The sequence below is a fragment of the Xenopus laevis genome, chromosome 2S (genome assembly GCF_017654675.1).
Source record: "Xenopus laevis strain J_2021 chromosome 2S, Xenopus_laevis_v10.1, whole genome shotgun sequence".
Taxonomy (NCBI): domain Eukaryota; kingdom Metazoa; phylum Chordata; class Amphibia; order Anura; family Pipidae; genus Xenopus; species Xenopus laevis.
The window spans coordinates 75,939,563-75,958,914 of NC_054374.1; the positions used below are offsets into that span (position 1 = coordinate 75,939,563).

General features: G+C 38.6%; 1 protein-coding gene across 1 annotated transcript in view; it reads left to right on the forward strand.

Annotated features, from left to right (window-relative positions):
- Nucleotides 1-19,352, forward strand: part of LOC108709572 (ephrin type-A receptor 7) — a 310,721-nt gene that overhangs the window by 256,650 nt on the left and 34,719 nt on the right. Inside the window, exon 10 of the mRNA XM_041584012.1 lies at nt 18,263-18,388. Within this exon, the coding sequence (XP_041439946.1) occupies nt 18,263-18,388 (126 nt within the window). The remainder of the gene's footprint in view (nt 1-18,262; nt 18,389-19,352) is intronic.

A 19,352-nucleotide genomic window follows, 5' to 3' on the forward strand; every position in this document is an offset into this window, starting at 1 on the left:
GAATACTAATAAGCAAGTAATGCAAATTACTGGCATGTATTTATGCAGGTGGTAAACCTGGTACTTTACAGTTGTCCCAGGTAACACTCCTATGGGATAATGTAATAAATATTGTTAACAAATAATTGAGCAATGTGAACAATACATCCTCTGTGCATATTTAATATAGTTTTTGAACCTGCAAAGCATTTAGCATTAACCAGTAGAAAAAGGATTATTGGTAACACTAGTGTATACCATAGAGCTTGCTACTACCAAAATCTTTGCAAAATGTGTGTCCCCTCTAACAAAATGTCACTTGGTATGCTATATTGGTATGGTTGTGGACCTCCTAATTTTACTACAGTAAAAACATCAAGTAAGGGGACAAATAATGTATATAAAAGCTTTACAGTGTATTTGTGCATCACCACTGATTCATAGATTCCCCAGTCACTGATACAGGCAGGGGTGGGGTTCAGAGCATGTTCTAGACCAGGGATCCCCAACCTTTTGAACCCGTGAGCAACATTCAGAAGTAAAAGGAGTTGGGGAGCAACACAAGCATGAAAAATGTTCTTGGGGTGCCAAATAAGGGCTGTGATTGGCCATTTGGAAGCCCCTATGTGGATTTTCAACCTACATTGAGGCTCTGTTTGGCAGTACACCTGGTTTTTATACAACCAAAACTTGTAAATCAAAACTTATTCAAAAATAATCACCTGCTTTGAGGCCACTGGGAGCAACATCCAAGGGGTTGGAGAGCAACATGTTGCTCACGAGCTACTGGTTGGGGATCACTGTTCTAGACCCTTGTCCAACCCAGAGTCAATTAAATAATTTCCTCACCTGTGATGTCATGGGTGAATAGAGCACGGATACTGGATTTCAGGACATGGGGTAATGATCCTCTAATTCCCCTGGTGTAGGGGTTACAGCTCATGTGTGTGTGTGGTTTTTAATGCTAAGATCCAGGGTTCAATGTAGACTAAAGCTGCTTTTTGTTTCGCATTTACATATGTAATAATGGTTTATTTCTTTGTCCTTTTCTTTAGGATATTATTTTATTTAACTGCCTTTATTAATTTAATCACTGAAATAGTCAATGTAATTATAAGAAGCTAGATACTAGTGTGAGCAAGATCACAAGATATAGGCTGATCATCTGGTCTGAAACTTAACCTTATGTCCCAAAAAAAAGATTATCTAGACCTTAATCCAATGTCCCAAAATATAGTGCATAAAACTCAAACTGTTTTTAACAACATACATTGAAATGCAAAAAGCAGCTTTAGTCTGAATCGAACCCAGCAATTTAGCATTGAATATAGCAATAAAGGAGCTGTAGACAATGTTACATAGTTACATAGTTACATAGTTAAATTGGGTTGAAAAAAGACAAAGTCCATCAAGTTCAACCCCTCCAAATGAAAACCCAGCATCCATACACACACCCCTCCCTACTTTTAATTAAAATTCTATATACCCATACCTATATTAACTATAGAGTTTAGTATCACAATAGCCTTTAATATTATGTCTGTCCAAAAAATCATCCAAGCCATTCTTAAAGGCATTAACTGAATCAGCCATCACAACATCACCCGGCAGTGCATTCCACAACCTCACTGTCCTGACTGTGAAGAACCCTCTACGTTGCTTCAAATGAAAGTTCTTTTCTTCTAGTCTAAAGGGGTGGCCTCTGGTACGGTGATCCACTTTATGGGTAAAAAGGTCCCCTGCCATTTGTCTATAATGTCCTCTAATGTACTTGTAAAGTGTAATCATGTCCCCTCGCAAGCGCCTTTTTTCCAGAGAAAACAACCCCAACCTTGACAGTCTACCCTCATAATTTAAGTCTTCCGTCCCTCTAACCAATTTAGTTGCACGTCTCTGCACTCTCTCCAGCTCATTTATATCCCTCTTAAGGACTGGAGTCCAAAACTGAACTGCATACTCCAGATGAGGCCTTACCAGGGACCTATAAAGAGGCATAATTATGTTTTCATCCCTTGAGTTAATGCCCTTTTTTATGCAAGACAGAACTTTATTTGCTTTAGTAGCCACAGAATGACACTGCCCAGAATTAGACAACGTTATCTACAAAGACCCCTAGATCCTTTTCATTTAAGGAAACTCCCAACACATTGCCATTTAGTGTATAACTTGCATTTATATTATTTTTGCCAAAGTGCATAACCTTGCATTTATTAACATTGAACCTCATTTTCCAGTTTGCTGCCCAGTTTTCCAGTTTAGACAGATCACTTTGCAAAGTGGCAGCATCCTGCATGGAACCTATAGTTCTGCACAATTTAGTATCATCTGCAAAAATAGAAACAGTACTTTCAATGCCCACCTCCAGGTCATTAATAAACAAGTTGAAAAGCAAGGGACCTAGTACAGAGCCCTGTGGTACTCCACTAACAACACTGGTCCAATTAGAAAATGTTCCATTTACCACCACTCTTTGTAGTCTATCTTTTAGCCAGTTCGCTATCCAGGTACAAATACTATGTTCCAGGCCAACATTCCTTAATTTAACCAGTAACCTTTTGTGTGGCACTGTATCAAATGCTTTAGCAAAGTCTAAGTAAATCACATCCACTGCCATCCCAGAATCGAGGTCTCTACTTACATTCTCGTAAAAAGAAATTAAGTTAGTCTGGCAAGATCTATTACGCATAAAACCATGCTGGCACAAACTCATAGTATTATGATTTGCTATGAAGTCCAGTATCTTATCCTTTATTAACCCTTCGAAAATCTTTCCTAATACTGACGTCAGACTAACTGGCCTATAGTTTTGAGGCTGAGAACGGGATCCTTTTTTGAATAGAGGCACCACATTAGCAATTCGCCAGTCTCTTGGCACAATACCAGATCTCAATGAATCCTGAAAAATTAAGTAAAGAGGTTTGGCAATCACAGAGCTAAGCTCGCTAATTACCCTGGGATGAATACCATCTGGCCCTGGACCTTTGTTAATCTTAACCTGTTCAAGTCTCTTTTGAATTTCTTCTTGTGTGAACCATGCATCATTAGTTGTATTACTAGAATTGGGAGTGTTAAGAAGGAAACCTTCACTTACTGGTTCTTCATTTGTGTAAACAGATGAAAAATACGAGTTCAGAATCTGCGCTTTTATTTTGTTTTCATCAACCAGCTGATCCCCCTCTGATAGTAAGGGTCCCACCCCTTCCTGCTTCATTTTTTTACTATTGACATATTTAAAAAATAATTTGGGATTTTTTTTACTGCTTGCTGCAATATCCTTTTCTATAGCAATTTTAGCTTGCCTTATAGCTTCTTTGCATGATTTATTGGCCTCCTTGTACCTTATAAATGTTTCGGCTGTACCAGCTAACTTGAAAGCCTTAAAAGCACGTCTTTTCTTACCCACCTCAACACCAACGCTTCTATTGAACCAAAAAGGTTTTGCTTTGCAACGACGTTCCTTGCTTACAAGTGGAATATACTGACAAGTATATTTATTAAGCAGCATTTTAAAGACTTCCCATTTTTGTTCTGTGTTTGACCCTGTGAAAAGCATTTCCCACTTAATATGTTGCAGAGATGCCCTTATACTGTCAAAGTTTGCACGTCTGAAATTTAGTGTTTTAGTTACTCCCTTATAGAATTGCTTCTGCAACAGAATCTCAAAGGAGACCATGTTATGATCACTATTCCCTAAATGCTCACCCACACAAATGTTAGAGATGAGTTCAGTATTGTTAGTTATTACAAGGTCCAAAAGAGAGTTATTCCTAGTAGGTTCTTGAACGAGCTGGAATAAAAAGTTGTCATTCAGCATATTTACAAACCTACTAGCTTTTTCTGTCTTAGCAACCCCATTACCCCAGTCAATGTCTGGATAATTGAAGTCACCCATAGCAACAACTTGACCCAGCTGTGAAGCCGCTTGTATCTGCAAGAGTAGCTGGGCTTCATACTCGACACTTATACGAGGTGGTTTATAGCATACACCAATGATAATTCTTTTTGATACCTTTTGCCCAGTCGAAATCTCTACCCAGAGTGATTCTACACCCTCACCAGTGCCAGCTATTTTTATTTCTTTAGCGCATGGCTTTAATTCAGGCTTTACATACAAACCCACTCCTCCACCCTTTTTAATCCCTCTGTCCCTCCTAAAAAGGGTGTAACCATTTAAATTCACAATCCAGTCACATGTTTCATCCCACCAGGTCTCAGTGATACCAATTATATCATAATTTTTAGAGCATGCAATTAATTCTAGGTCTCCCATTTTACCTGACAAACTCCGTGCATTTGCCAGCATACAGCGGAGGTTACTACTTTTACTTTTGAAATGTGCATTACTTAGTGAAGAATTATACGTTAAGTTAGTATTATTCTGTTTTCCTTGTAACAGAGGGACCTCCTTAGCTGGTAAACTGTATGCCCCCCTCACTCCTCCCCCATGACCCCTTACTAACCCCACTACCCCGTCTACACTAGCTTCCCCATAATCCTTTATCTCACCCACCCCCCTCTTGCCTAGTTTAAACACTCCTCCAACCTCTTAGCCATTCTTTCCCCTAGCACCGCGGACCCCCTTCCATTGAGGTGCAAACCGTCACGGCTATATAGGTTGTACCCCAACGAAAAGTCAGCCCAGTGCTCTAGGAACCCAAACCCTTCCTTCCTGCACCAAGACTTGAGCCACGCATTAAGCTCCCTAATCTCCCGCTGTTTTCCTAAACTTGCACGTGGCACAGGCAAAATTTCAGAAAAGATTACATTGGAAGACCTTTCCTTGATCTTAGAGCCTAGATCCCTGAAATCATTCTTTAAGGTCTTCCATCTACCATTTATTTTGTCATTAGTACCGATATGCACTAAGACAGCTGGGTCGTGCCCAGCCCCACCCAATAATTTGTCTATCCGATCAACCACATGCCGAACCCTGGCACCAGGTAGACAGCAAACTGTTCGGTTGTAGCGATCCGGACGACAAATTACCCTATCCACTTTCCTAATAATTGAGTCCCCTACAACCACAATCTGCTTAGGCCTGACTCTACTCTCCCCCCCACCACTACTAGAGAAACTGGTCTCCCGGCTGTTAGAGAGATCAGCCCCATCTAGAATTGCCAATCCAGAGTTCATACTCCCATCATCTTCACACAATCTGGCAAATTTGTTGCGATGTATAATCTCCGGATCAGCCTCCATTTTCCTTTTGCCCACCTTAGATTTTCTAACTGTCACCCAGCTAGCTGCCTCAACATCCTGCTGCTGTTCTGTTCCCCCCAAACTATCTGACCCCGCTAGGTCCTGCTCAGTGAGCAAAAGACTCCTTTCAAGATTGTCAATCGACCGCAGTGTTGCAATTTGTTGCTCTAGTGCTCTAACTTGAGCCTCCAAAGTGGCAATTTGCTCACATCCACCACAGAGGTAAGCATTTTGGTAAGCATTTTGGATCTCTTGTTCCAAATCTGCATACATATGACAGACTGTGCACTGATACAACTAATGTTGTATTAGTGTAATAACCTAATGATAATTAAGACATACTTAAAATAATTAAGAAATGTAGTCTGAACCCTGCAATCAGTTTTGCCACAAAAATGACACCCATTAACTCCAATAGATGGAAAAAAATTGCCGTGCATCAAAAAAAAATAGACTTTAATGCATTTTTGAGGAATTTTGCAGTTTTGCAAATTTTTGTCAAAGCAAGAGGTCAGATTCATCCCTTAACAAGAGTAGACAAGTGGAGTTCTATGAATGAGTCTTTGGCTCACAGTACTTATAATGCTGTGCTTAATTAAAATTAAAAATATATTATGGCCTATTTCATAGTCATATTGGGGTCCTTATACAGTATACCCTTTCCACGAAGCAGAAAAAGGGGCTTGTCAAGATAATTTCTCCAGCATCACAGCTCCAATTAGAAGATGTCCCATTGATTGCAACTCTACCTTTCAGCTAGTTCTTCATCTCAGTATAATATGTTTAAGGACAATATTTCTTAAATGAATTAGTAACTTACTGTGTCAATTGCCTGCAACCCCAGTCTCGAGGTTTCGGCTTAGCTCCTCATAAAAGACAATTACATTTGTCAAGATATATTGTTCATATAACCATGATAGCTCAAACTCATAAGTAGTTTGGTAATGACAGACCTAGAATGTTTTAGTACCCCGGGGTGAATACCATAACGTGATCGATTTTTGTTTAGCTTCACATGTTTTAGTCTCTTTTAAGCTTCTCCCTGAGTCAATTACCCATAATTAAATTACTTCATTAAATGGTTTCCTCAGCAGTGTAAATGGAAGAAAAATAAAAGTTTCCTGCTCGCATTAACAAAGTTACCTCCCAGATACTGAGGGTCCCACCTCTAATATGGGATTTGTTTTACTGTTTGCTATAATGCTGTTAGTTGGCTAATTGCTTTTTTTTTTTTTGCATTTTTTTTACCTTCTTGTAAAAAAAGGCTTCAGCTGACCCCCCTCCACCTCTTTAATTCTTCTATCCCTCCTAAATCGGGTATTGCCAGTTATACCATAATTATCTATATGTGCAGTTACCTCTAGGTTTCCATTTTGCCTGACAAGTAGTGATGAGCATATCTGTCCCATTTCACTTCACTGAAAATTTGTGAAACAGTTTGAGAAATGGCAACGAATTTGTGAACGCATCAAAGTCAATGAGCGTCAATATTTTTTTTATAGAAATGACGAATTTTTATGTGCACAACAAATTTTTCTCACTCAAAATTAAAGTCAACGAGTGTTTTTCTTGTGTTTTTTTTTTGTCTTGGCGACTTATGTCTCAACGACTTTTTTGTCCAAATGCATTAAAGTCAATGGGCACTTTTTCTCAGACTTTTTTGTCTGTTTCCAAAAACATTTCCATCAGATTATTGTCTTATTTAGTTTCACAAAAAATTTTGCAGATGGCGAAGTACAGAATTTCACAGCAAATCCATGCCTAGCGAAAAAATTTGGGAAACAAATAAGGGAAAGTTGTGCTCACCACTATTTTTTAAAACCATTAGGCGGGGTGCAATGAGGCTGTGACCACAAAATACATATAGTCAACTACAAGAAGTCCTCTGCACTCAACCCATTATCAATATATTTAAGACAGCGACATTTTGTGCATACTGCTACTGAAAAATGCCTTACCCTTTAAACAACACAGGGATTGTTTGTCCATATATTGCAAAATATTTAAGCTGGCCAACTACGTCAAAGTCATCCCATATCTGGCCAGTCCTATGCTCAATTTTCATCTGATTCATTAAGAATTCTATTGCTTAATTATACATTTTACAAAGGGACTAAGTTTTACCTGCAACTTACTAGCTGCTTTCAAAGTAAAACTCCCAAATCAGATGAAAATTAAGTGTATATTGCAATATATGGACAAACAATCCCTGTGTTGTTTAAAGGGTAAGGCATTTTTTAGTAGCAGTATGCACAAAATGTCGCTGTCTTAAATATATTGATAATGGGTTGAGTGCAGAGGACCTGTTGTAGTTGACTATATATATATATAGATATATATATATATATATATATATATATATATATATATATATATATACAGTGTCACCTGCAAATGCTGCAGCATACAGACATTGTGATGCCAAGGATAGTGATGGTCTATGCATGCTGCATGTTTTGTCCCTTTCTTTCTTGTTTACATCATACTTTAACCCTTTAAGTGCCAGCAGAATTTCACATTTTGGTTACGCGAAATGCCAGCCGTTTTTAAGCATTTTGTGCTCTCTCACTTTAGGGGCATTTTCTGAGGGGAAACCTATAGTTTACCTAGGAAAACTATACATTGTTTTTTTCGGTAGAAACTGAGCTTTCTAAATCTGCCTGAGTTTTCATGTATTTCCACCTGTGCAAAAAAATTTATAGTGCTAAATAACAAAAAAAAATGAAAAATTACCATTTTTCATTGTATATCAATTTATACCAGAAAAATATTTCATTTTACAGATGAAAATCCAACTGATTTGGAAAGCCTTATGTCTCTCGAACGTGCCAATACCAGATATGTATAGTTTTAGGGAGATTTAGGATTTCTGTACAGCAAAAACTCCCGGCAGTATATTACTGAATTTTGAAAGCACTAAGGCAGAAAACGGCATGCTTTAGATTCCAAGGCAAAAAATCCTGAAACCATAGGTTTACCCCAGAAAACCATACATTTTTGAAAAGTACACATTCTGCCGATTACAAAATGGGTAACTATGTCTCTCTACTCCCAACTACCAAACAGAAAAGCTTGTCTGAACATAGCGGTTTTTCAAAATAAAATTCAAAATTTTGAAAAATCATTTCAAAGGTTTTATTTTGCTGCTCCGCATATCCCAAACTATATTACGTACCAAGAAAAAGCACCTGAAATATGATTGCCAGGGGTCCACTGAACAGTTTGATATCCATTATGCATAGGTTTACCAAAGTATCTGGCATTTAGAGACACAAATATGAAGTTAGCGCATCCAAATTGTTCAGGACTTTACTTCAGCTACTGAGAAATCAACACATTGACTGCATTTTTTGTGGGGTAAAAACACAGAAATATATGTTTACCCCCCAAACCCATATATTTTTGGAAAGAACACATTCTACAGAATCTAAAATGGGTACCCATGCCTTTCTGCTCCAAACTACTGAGTCGCAAGGCTTTCCCAAATTGTCGGTTTTGGTGAAATATCTGAAAATTGCCTCAAAACTTCAACTTCCCAGCACCATATCACCCATGTATCATTACGTACTAAGAAAAAGCACCCTAAATATGATTGCCAGGGTTCCTCTGAACATTTTGGTGGCCATTGTTCATAAGTTTACCAAAGTATCTGGCATTTAGAGGCCCCAAAATGAAGTTAGCGCATACAAACAGTCCCGTGAGTAACTTCATCTAATGAGAAATCAACACATTGACTGCATTTTTGTGGGGTAAAAACACAGAAATATATGTTTACCCCCCAAAACCCATATATTTTTGGAAAGTACACATTCTACAGAATCTAAAATGGGTACCCATGCCTTTCTGCTCCAAACTACTGAGTCGCAAGGCCTTCCCACAATTGTCGGTTTTGGTGAAATATCTGAAAATTGCCTCAAAGCTTCAACTTCTCAGCACCATATCACCCATGTATCATTACGTACTAAGAAAAAGCACCCTAAATATGATTGCCAGGGTTCCTCTGAACATTTTGGTGGCCATTGTTCATAAGTTTACCAAAGTATCTGGCATTTAGAGGCCCCAAAATGAAGTTAGCGCATACAAACAGTCCCGTGGGTAACTTCAGCTAATGAAAAATCAACACATTGACTGCATTTTTGTGGGGTAAAAACACAGAAATATATGTTTACCCCCCAAAACCCATATATTTTTGGAAAGTTCACATTCTACAGAATCTAAAATGGGTACCCATGCCTTTCTGTTCCAAACTACTGAGTCGCAAGGCTTTCCCACAATTGTCGGTTTTGGTGAAATATCTGAAAATTGCCTCAAAGCTTCAACTTCTCAGCACCATATCACCCATGTATCGTTACGCACCAAGAAAAAACACCCTAAATATGATTGCCAGGGTTCCTCCAAACAGTTTGGTGGCCATTGTTCATAGGTTTACCAAAGTATCTGGCAGTTAGAGGCCTCAAAATGAAGTTAGCGCATACAAATAGTCCTGTGGGTAACTTCATCTAATGAAAAATCAACACATTGACTGCATTTTTGTGGGGTAAAAACACAGAAATATATGTTTACCCCCCAAACCCATATATTTTTGGAAAGTACACATTCTACCGAATCTAAAATGGGTACCCATGCCTTTCTGCTCCAAACTACTGAGTCGCAAGGCTTTCCCACAATTGTCGGTTTTGGTGAAATATCTGAAAATTGCCTCAAAGCTTCAACTTCTCAGCACCATATCACCCATGTATCGTTACGCACCAAAAAAAAACACCCTAAATATGATTGCCAGGGGTCCTCCAAACAGTTTGGTGCCCACTGTGCATAGGTTTACCAAAGTATATGGCAGTTAGAGGCCCCAAAATGAAGTTAGCGCATACAAATAGTCCTGTGGGTAACTTCAGCTAATGAAAAATCAACACATTGACTGCATTTTTGTGGGGTAAAAACACAGAAATATATGTTTACCCCCCAAACCCATATATTTTTGGAAAGTACACATTCTACCGAATCTAAAATGGGTACCCATGCCTTTCTGCTCCAAACTACTGAGTCGCAAGGCTTTCCCACAATTGTCGGTTTTGGTGAAATATCTGAAAATTGCCTCAAAGCTTCAACTTCTCAGCACCATATCACCCATGTATCGTTACGCACCAAAAAAAAAACACCCTAAATATGATTGCCAGGGGTCCTCCAAACAGTTTGGTGCCCACTGTGCATAGGTTTACCAAAGTATATGGCAGTTAGAGGCCCCAAAATGAAGTTAGCGCATACAAATAGTCCTGTGGGTAACTTCAGCTAATGAAAAATCAACACATTGACTGCATTTTTGTGGGGTAAAAACACAGAAATATATGTTTACCCCCCAAACCCATATATTTTTGGAAAGTACACATTCTACCGAATCTAAAATGGGTACCCATGCCTTTCTGCTCCAAACTACTGAGTCGCAAGGCTTTCCCACAATTGTCGGTTTTGGTGAAATATCTGAAAATTTCCTCAAAGCTTCAACTTCTCAGCACCATATCACCCATGTATCGTTACGCACCAAAAAAAAACACCCTAAATATGATTGCCAGGGGTCCTCCAAACAGTTTGGTGCCCACTGTGCATAGGTTTACCAAAGTATATGGCAGTTAGAGGCCCCAAAATGAAGTTAGCGCATACAAATAGTCCTGTGGGTAACTTCAGCTAATGAAAAATCAACACATTGACTGCATTTTTGTGGGGTAAAAACACAGAAATATATGTTTACCCCCCAAACCCATATATTTTTGGAAAGTACACATTCTACCGAATCTAAAATGGGTACCCATGCCTTTCTGCTCCAAACTACTGAGTCGCAAGGCTTTCCCACAATTGTCGGTTTTGGTGAAATATCTGAAAATTGCCTCAAAGCTTCAACTTCTCAGCACCATATCACCCATGTATCGTTACGCACCAAAAAAAAAACACCCTAAATATGATTGCCAGGGGTCCTCCAAACAGTTTGGTGCCCACTGTGCATAGGTTTACCAAAGTATATGGCAGTTAGAGGCCCCAAAATGAAGTTAGCGCATACAAATAGTCCTGTGGGTAACTTCAGCTAATGAAAAATCAACACATTGACTGCATTTTTGTGGGGTAAAAACACAGAAATATATGTTTACCCCCCAAACCCATATATTTTTGGAAAGTACACATTCTACCGAATCTAAAATGGGTACCCATGCCTTTCTGCTCCAAACTACTGAGTCGCAAGGCTTTCCCACAATTGTCGGTTTTGGTGAAATATCTGAAAATTGCCTCAAAGCTTCAACTTCTCAGCACCATATCACCCATGTATCGTTACGCACCAAAAAAAAACACCCTAAATATGATTGCCAGGGGTCCTCCAAACAGTTTGGTGCCCACTGTGCATAGGTTTACCAAAGTATATGGCAGTTAGAGGCCCCAAAATGAAGTTAGCGCATACAAATAGTCCTGTGGGTAACTTCAGCTAATGAAAAATCAACACATTGACTGCATTTTTGTGGGGTAAAAACACAGAAATATATGTTTACCCCCCAAACCCATATATTTTTGGAAAGTACACATTCTACCGAATCTAAAATGGGTACCCATGCCTTTCTGCTCCAAACTACTGAGTCGCAAGGCTTTCCCACAATTGTCGGTTTTGGTGAAATATCTGAAAATTGCCTCAAAGCTTCAACTTCTCAGCACCATATCACCCACGTATCGTTACGCACCAAAAAAAAACACCCTAAATATGATTGCCAGGGGTCTTCCAAACAGTTTGGTGCCCACTGTGCATAGGTTTACCAAAGTATATGGCAGTTAGAGGCCCCAAAATGAAGTTAGCGCATACAAATAGTCCTGTGGGTAACTTCAGCTAATGAAAAATCAACACATTGACTGCATTTTTGTGGGGTAAAAACACAGAAATATATGTTTACCCCCCAAACCCATATATTTTTGGAAAGTACACATTATACAGAATCTAAAATGGGTACCCATGCCTTTCTGCCCCAAACTACTGAGTCGCAAGGCTTTGCCAAATTTGGCGGTTTTGGTAAAATATTTTGAAAATTGCCTCAAAGCTTCAACTTTCCAGCATCGTATTGTCCATGTATCATTACCAGCATAAAGCATCCTAAATATAAACATAGGGGTCTACTAAACAGTTTGATGCCCAATGTGCATAGATATACCAAACTATGTGGGGCACAGAGACCCCCAAATGACAATATGTATAGACATTTTCACGGCTGACGCGCTGGCTGCTGCAATATAACCACCCGGTGTGTGTATTATGCGACATTAGACCACCTAACAGTACAGAGACCCCAGAAAACCATATATTTTCAGAAAGTACACATTCTGACGAATCCAATATGGGTAAATATGTGTTCCTACTGCAAACTGTCAAACTGCAAAGCAATGCTGAACGTAACGGTTTTTATCAAATTTCTGAAAATCGTCACAAAGCTTGAATTTTACCCCATTATATGCCCCACATTTCGTAACTTATCAGCATAAAACATCCTGAATATGAACGCCAGGGGTCTACTGAACACTTTGATGCCCAATATGCATAGATATACCAAACTATGTGGCGCACAGAGACCCCCAAATGACAATAGTGTATATACATTTTCACGGCTGACGCACGCTGGCTGCTGCAATATAAGCACCCGGTGTGTGTAATATGCGACATTAGACCCCCCTAACAGTACAGAGACCCCAGAAAACCATATATTTTCAGAAAGTACACATTCTGACGAATCCAAAATGGGTAAATATGTGTTCCTACTGCAAACTGTCAAACTGCAAAGCAATGCTGAACGTAACAGTTTTTATCAAATTTCTGAAAATCGTCACAAAGCTTGAAATTTATCCCATTATATGCCCCACATTTCGTAACTTATCAGCATAAAACATCCTAAATATGAGCGCCAGGGGTCTACTGAACACTTTGATGCCCAAAATGCATAGATATACCAAACTATGTGGCGCACAGAGACCCACAAATGACAATATGTATAGACATTTTCACGGCTGACACGCTGGCTGCAGCAATATAACCACCCGGTGTGTGTGTATTATGCGACATTAGACCACCTAACAGTACAGAGACCCCAGAAAACCATATATTTTCAGAAAGTACACATTCTGACGAATCCAATATGGGTAAATAAGTGTTTCTACTGCAAACTGCCAAACTGCAAAGCAATGCTGAACATAACGGTTTTTATCAAATTTCTGAAAATCGTCACAAAGCTTGAATTTTACCCCATTATATGCCCCACATTTCGTAACTTATCAGCATAAAACATCCTGAATATGAACACCAGGGGTCTACTGAACACTTTGATGCCCAATATGCATAGATATACCAAACTATGTGGCGCACAGAGACCCCCAAATGACAATAGTGTATACATTTTCACGGCTGACGCGCGCTGGCTGCTGCAATATAAGCACCCGGTGTGTCTAATATGCGACATTAGACCCCCCTAACAGTACAGAGACCCCAGAAAACCATATATTTTCGGAAAGTACACATTCTGACGAATCCAATATGGGTAAATATGTGTTCCTACTGCATACTGTCAAACTGCAAAGCAATGCTGAACGTAACGGTTTTTATCAAATTTCTGAAAATCGTCACAAAGCTTGAATTTTACCCCATTATATGCCCCACATTTCGTAACTTATCAGCATAAAACATCCTGAATATGAACGCCAGGGGTCTACTAAACACTTTGATGCCCAATATGCATAGATATACCAAACTATGTGGCGCACAGAGACCCCCAAATGACAATAGTGTATACATTTTCACGGCTGATGCGCGCTGGCTGCTGCAATACAAGCACCTGGTGTGTGTAATATGCGACATTAGACCCCCCTAACAGTACAGAGACCCCAGAAAACCATATATTTTCAGAAAGTACACATTTTGACGAATCCAATATGGGTAAATATGTGTTCCTACTGCAAACTGTCAAACTGCAAAGCAATGCTGAACGTAACGGTTTTTATCAAATTTCTGAACATCGTCACAAAGCTTGAATTTTACCCCATTATATGCCCCACATTTCGTAACTTATCAGCATAAAACATCCTAAATATGAGCGCATGGGGTCTACTGAACACTTTGATGCCCAATATGCATAGATATACCAAACTATGTGGCGCACAGAGACCCCCAAATGACAATATGTATAGACATTTTCACGGCTGACGCGCTGGCTGCTGCAATATAACCACCCAGTGTGTGTATTATGCGACATTAGACCACCTAACAGCACAGAGACCCCAGAAAACCATATATTTTCAGAAAGTACACATTTTGACGAATCCAATATGGGTAAATAAGTGTTTCTACTGCAAACTGCCAAACTGCAAAGCAATGCTGAACATAACGGTTTTTATCAAATTTCTGAAAATCGTCACAAAGCTTGAATTCTACCCCATTATATGCCCCACATTTCGTAGCTTATCAGCATAAAACATCCTAAATATGAGCGCCAGGGGTCTACTGAACACTTTGATGCCCAATATGCATAGATATACCAAACTATGTTGCGCACAGAGACCCCCAAATGACAATATGTATAGACATTTTCACAGCTGACGCGCTGGCTGCTGCAATATAAGCACCTGGTGTGTGTATTATGCGACATTAGACCCCCCTAACAGTACAGAGACCCCAGAAAACCATATATTTTCAGAAAGTACACATTCTGACGAATCCAAAATGGGTAAATAAGTGTTTCTACAGCAAACTGCCAAACTGCAAAGCAATGCTGAACATAACGGTTTTTATCAAATTTCTGAAAATCGTCACAAAGCTTGAATTTTACCCCATTATGTGCCCCACATTTCGTAACGTATCAGCATAAAACATCCTAAATATGAATGACAGGGGTCTACTGAACACTTTGATGCCCAATATGCATAGATATACCAAACTATGTGGCGCACAGAGACCCCCAAATGGATATATAGTAGATAAAATTTACATAGGCAAAACAAAATAACACAGAACAGTGTGAAATGCAAATAAATCACCAAAAACTAATAAAACCACAAAAATCAATGCTTTTTTTTTTCACACTAGTGTAATCGGCCACCAGAATTACCGTTTGAATATTTTAGCTGGGCCAAATCGATTATACGGGCAGAAACAAGTGAACAACACAAATGCAGAGCTGAAAATGCAATAAAATGGCTAAAAATTCAATAAAATGGCTAAAAATGCACCAAAATACCCAAAATTGCAATATAACCACCAAAATAACATACAAAAGCTATTGCACAGTACGGTTAGCGAATACGCTATTCGGAACGGCAATAAAACATTTTTTTTAGCCCAAAAAGAGACGATGCGATAAGAAAAAAAAAAAAAAAAGCCACAAAGCCATATATGTACATATGCGTGTGCACAACGGGTAAATTGCATGTTATTTGCGCATGTGCGCGTGTGCAAGTGTACATGGGTGCTGTGAGTGTGTGTGACCCCCCCAATCCCCAAAAATCTATGTGTGAGTGTGTGTAAGTGTGAATGTAAGTGTATATTACTGTAATAAGTGTGTGTTGGTGTGTTTGTGTGTTTTTGTGTGTGTAAATGTTACACTTACCTGGGGTAGATGCTGCAGATCGATCAGAAAGGGTCCCACGCAGCAGATCTCCAGCTCCAACGATCATCAGCCATGTGGGGGCGGAGCTGGGCGGAAGTGCGGCGCAGGCAGCAGCAGGACGCATAGGAAACGCGTCCCTGCTGCTGCTTTGGGGCCCCTGGGCGATCGCGCCCCAGGGGCCACACGATCCCCTGCTCTGCTCGTTGTCTAGGGGCAGGGGATCGTGAAGGAGCGGAGCGAGCGGCTCTAACAGCCGCTCCTCCGCTCGCAAACCCGGAAGTGCTGCAGAACGTAGAATCTACGATCTGTGGCACTTTGGTCCTTTGATCCACAGAACGTAGATTCTACGTTCTGTGGCACTTAAAGGGTTAAATATCTATAGAGGATAAACAACAAGAAATGCATTGCACTAAAAAGCAGAGTATATTTGGCTTGAATAAGTATAAAGAATGAGCTTAATTATGAATGTATTAATTAAAACCCTGCTGTATTGAAAAATGATACAGATTTCAGAAGATATTGGGCATTAGTTTGTTTTTAGTACAGATATAGGTTCCATTATCTGTACAACCGTTATCCAGAAAGCTCTGAATTACAAAAAGACTATCTCCCAGACTCCATTTTAATCAAATCATTCAAATTTTTAGAAAGTATTTGTTTTTTATCTGTGATAATAAAACAATAATCTGGTCTTGATCCCAACTGTGATATAATGAATCCTTATTGAAGGCAAAACAATCCTCTTGGGTTTAGTTCATGTTTAAATGTTTTTTATTTGTAAACTTAAGGCATGAAGATCCAAATTAGGGAAAGATCCTTTATCTGAAAAACCCTGGGCCCAGCATTCTGGCTAGTAGGTCCTATACCTGTATCTACAGTACAAACAATATTACTGAAAAAAGATATTAGATTAAGGAAATGTATCACAATAAGAAGTGTTTCCTGTATTCTTTAAGAATACATATTATACAACTGCTTCTAAAAGCATTGTATTTGGTCACTAGGGAGATTGCTTCTTTTTAGGAATCACAAGAAGATATAAAGAACAACTTTATGTTTATCAGCAGATATGAAAAATCACTGTGTAAAAAAAAATTAACATTTACTATCCATCACAGCTCTGTTAATCACTTGCTGTTAGTGCATGTCTATAGCTGGCTGATAGACAAGGGACATGCATTTGTTTCACTTAATTGTGGGTTGCGGATGGATAAACTGCACTAAAATGAGTTTCACCTGAATGTGTGAAACTGGCCATGCACAGCAAACTATAATCAGAGCGATATTTCTGCTATCACATAGCATAAATTGTGTACGGAAAACTGGCGCTTCCCTCTGCTGAGTAAATAATGTAACCATTCTTTCACACAATGGTGAGGTTTGGCTCAGATAATAACCCTTTCTGTTTTTGTCCTGCTGTTTCCAGTTCAAAATTATGTGACAATGATTTATCAAATCCATGCATAAAATAATGTAATTTTCATGGAAAAAGTATAAATTTGAGGTTTTTTTTACTATAAAATCCTAAATTTATTATACCCTGAGGATGGAAAAAGTCAGAATACGAAAAAATCCAGCATCTCAGACTTACTAAGGTTGTATATAAGTCAATCGGACAGGACCCTATCCTATTTGAAAGTTTCTGTGGTCTATCCTTGAATTAGCCCAAAAACCAAACTATTTCGGACAAAAATAAAAAAAAATTCTGACTTTTCGGGAAAAAGCTTGAAAAAAATTCAAACCATTCAGGAAAAAACTCAGAAAAAATGGTACTATCCGGATTTTCACTAGATCTTATCGTATTTGTCCCCAATCTGATTAAATTGTGCTTTTTTATTAAAATACATAAAAATTTGGATTTTTGCCCCCTAATGTTCTCCCAACCAAGGTAGATGAAATATTTTGGAGTTAAACTTACAGTAACTTCCTTCCACGGATCTCTACACACACACACACACACACATATTTATATATATATATATATATATATATGAGCTAAGATTTTTCCCCTGACTGCCAATGTACTGTTTCTGTAATGCCACATCTCCAGCGCTGAATATGCAGGTCAAAAAATCTTTCAAAAAGGTGAAAGTGGTCTGTAGTTATGACTGATATGCAGCTACCGTGACTTTGCTTTCAGCTTATAGGGAATTTTTTGAAAATGCAATAATTTGGATCAAACCACCATTTCATTATCAGGATTCCTATTATGCTACATACACATTAGTTCTCTCCAATGCTGTCACGGATTGATTGTACCACAAATCATTGTTTATAGCAAGTTATTAGCAATTATGAATTAATCATATATAGGATAAAATAATAATAGATTAAACTGCAAACATTTGTAAGTTTTCGTATGTTGGTATAGCATTTAAATATAAAAATAAAAACTATAAAATCTTGTAAACTTATTTAATTTTGATGTTCCCCTTGAAACTAACATCTTATGTTCCACTGCTTGGTTACAGTCAAAATACCCACAAGAAGAACTTACATAGACCCGGACACTTGTGAAGATCCAATGCAAGCAGTTCACCTTTTTGCAAAGGAGCTGGACAATTCCTGCATAAAGATCGAAAGAATACTTGGAACAGGTATGTGCACATGCTACAGAGGAAATGATAATACAGGTATGGGATCTATTATCTGGAAACCCACTATTCAGAAAGCTCCAAGTTTCGGAAAGGCCATCTCTCATAGATTCAATTTTATCCAAATAATCAATTCCTTTTATTCTGTAATAATAAAACAGTACATTGTAAGATATAATCAATTCTTATTGGTAGCAAACTCATCCTGTTGGGCTTATTCAATGTTTACATGATTTGTAAATGCTATCTGGAAAACCCCAGGTCCCAAGCATTCTGGATAACTGGTCCCATACCTGAAGTGACACAGACAAGATTTTTGACTTGAGACCTGTCTCTTAGCTCTAATGGAGAGCTTATCAGGTTAAATGGTACAGTTACCAGGTAGACTATGTCAAAATGTGAGTACGCCACTTTGGACAGCTTTTCATAAATCATTAAAAGAGTATTTGGTATTCTTAGTCCAATCACCACCACTTCCACCCAACGAAGCCTTATATTCAGCAAAAACGACAAAGCAAAGAACTTGTTCAAATGCAAAACATTGCTGCAAAAGTTGTGCTTTTCTTGATTTGGACAGCTCTTGTAAATGTGTAAATGTAAGGAAAAAAAGAATATAGGATGTATGTAGTTTGCATGGCAGATCTCAGTACTTGAAATAGACTGAAAACTGTGCCTTCCGTCGTGGGACCTATTTACTATTCTGCATAGGTCTGGAAACATCAAAGTGCAAGTCCACAATATATGTATCCAACACATATCATCACAGCACTTATGTTAATGTTGTTGCACTGATAAAAGTTCCTGTTCTCCTATTACTGTATATAATTTGAGTATTATGAAACACAGTATCACAGCCTACATTTTAGCATCTAGTGTTAATATTCATTATTGCTTTTTGGCTCATTAGGTATCATAACACTACAAATCTTCTGTTCAGAATGAGATTTTGATGAGCTCACTGTGCCAA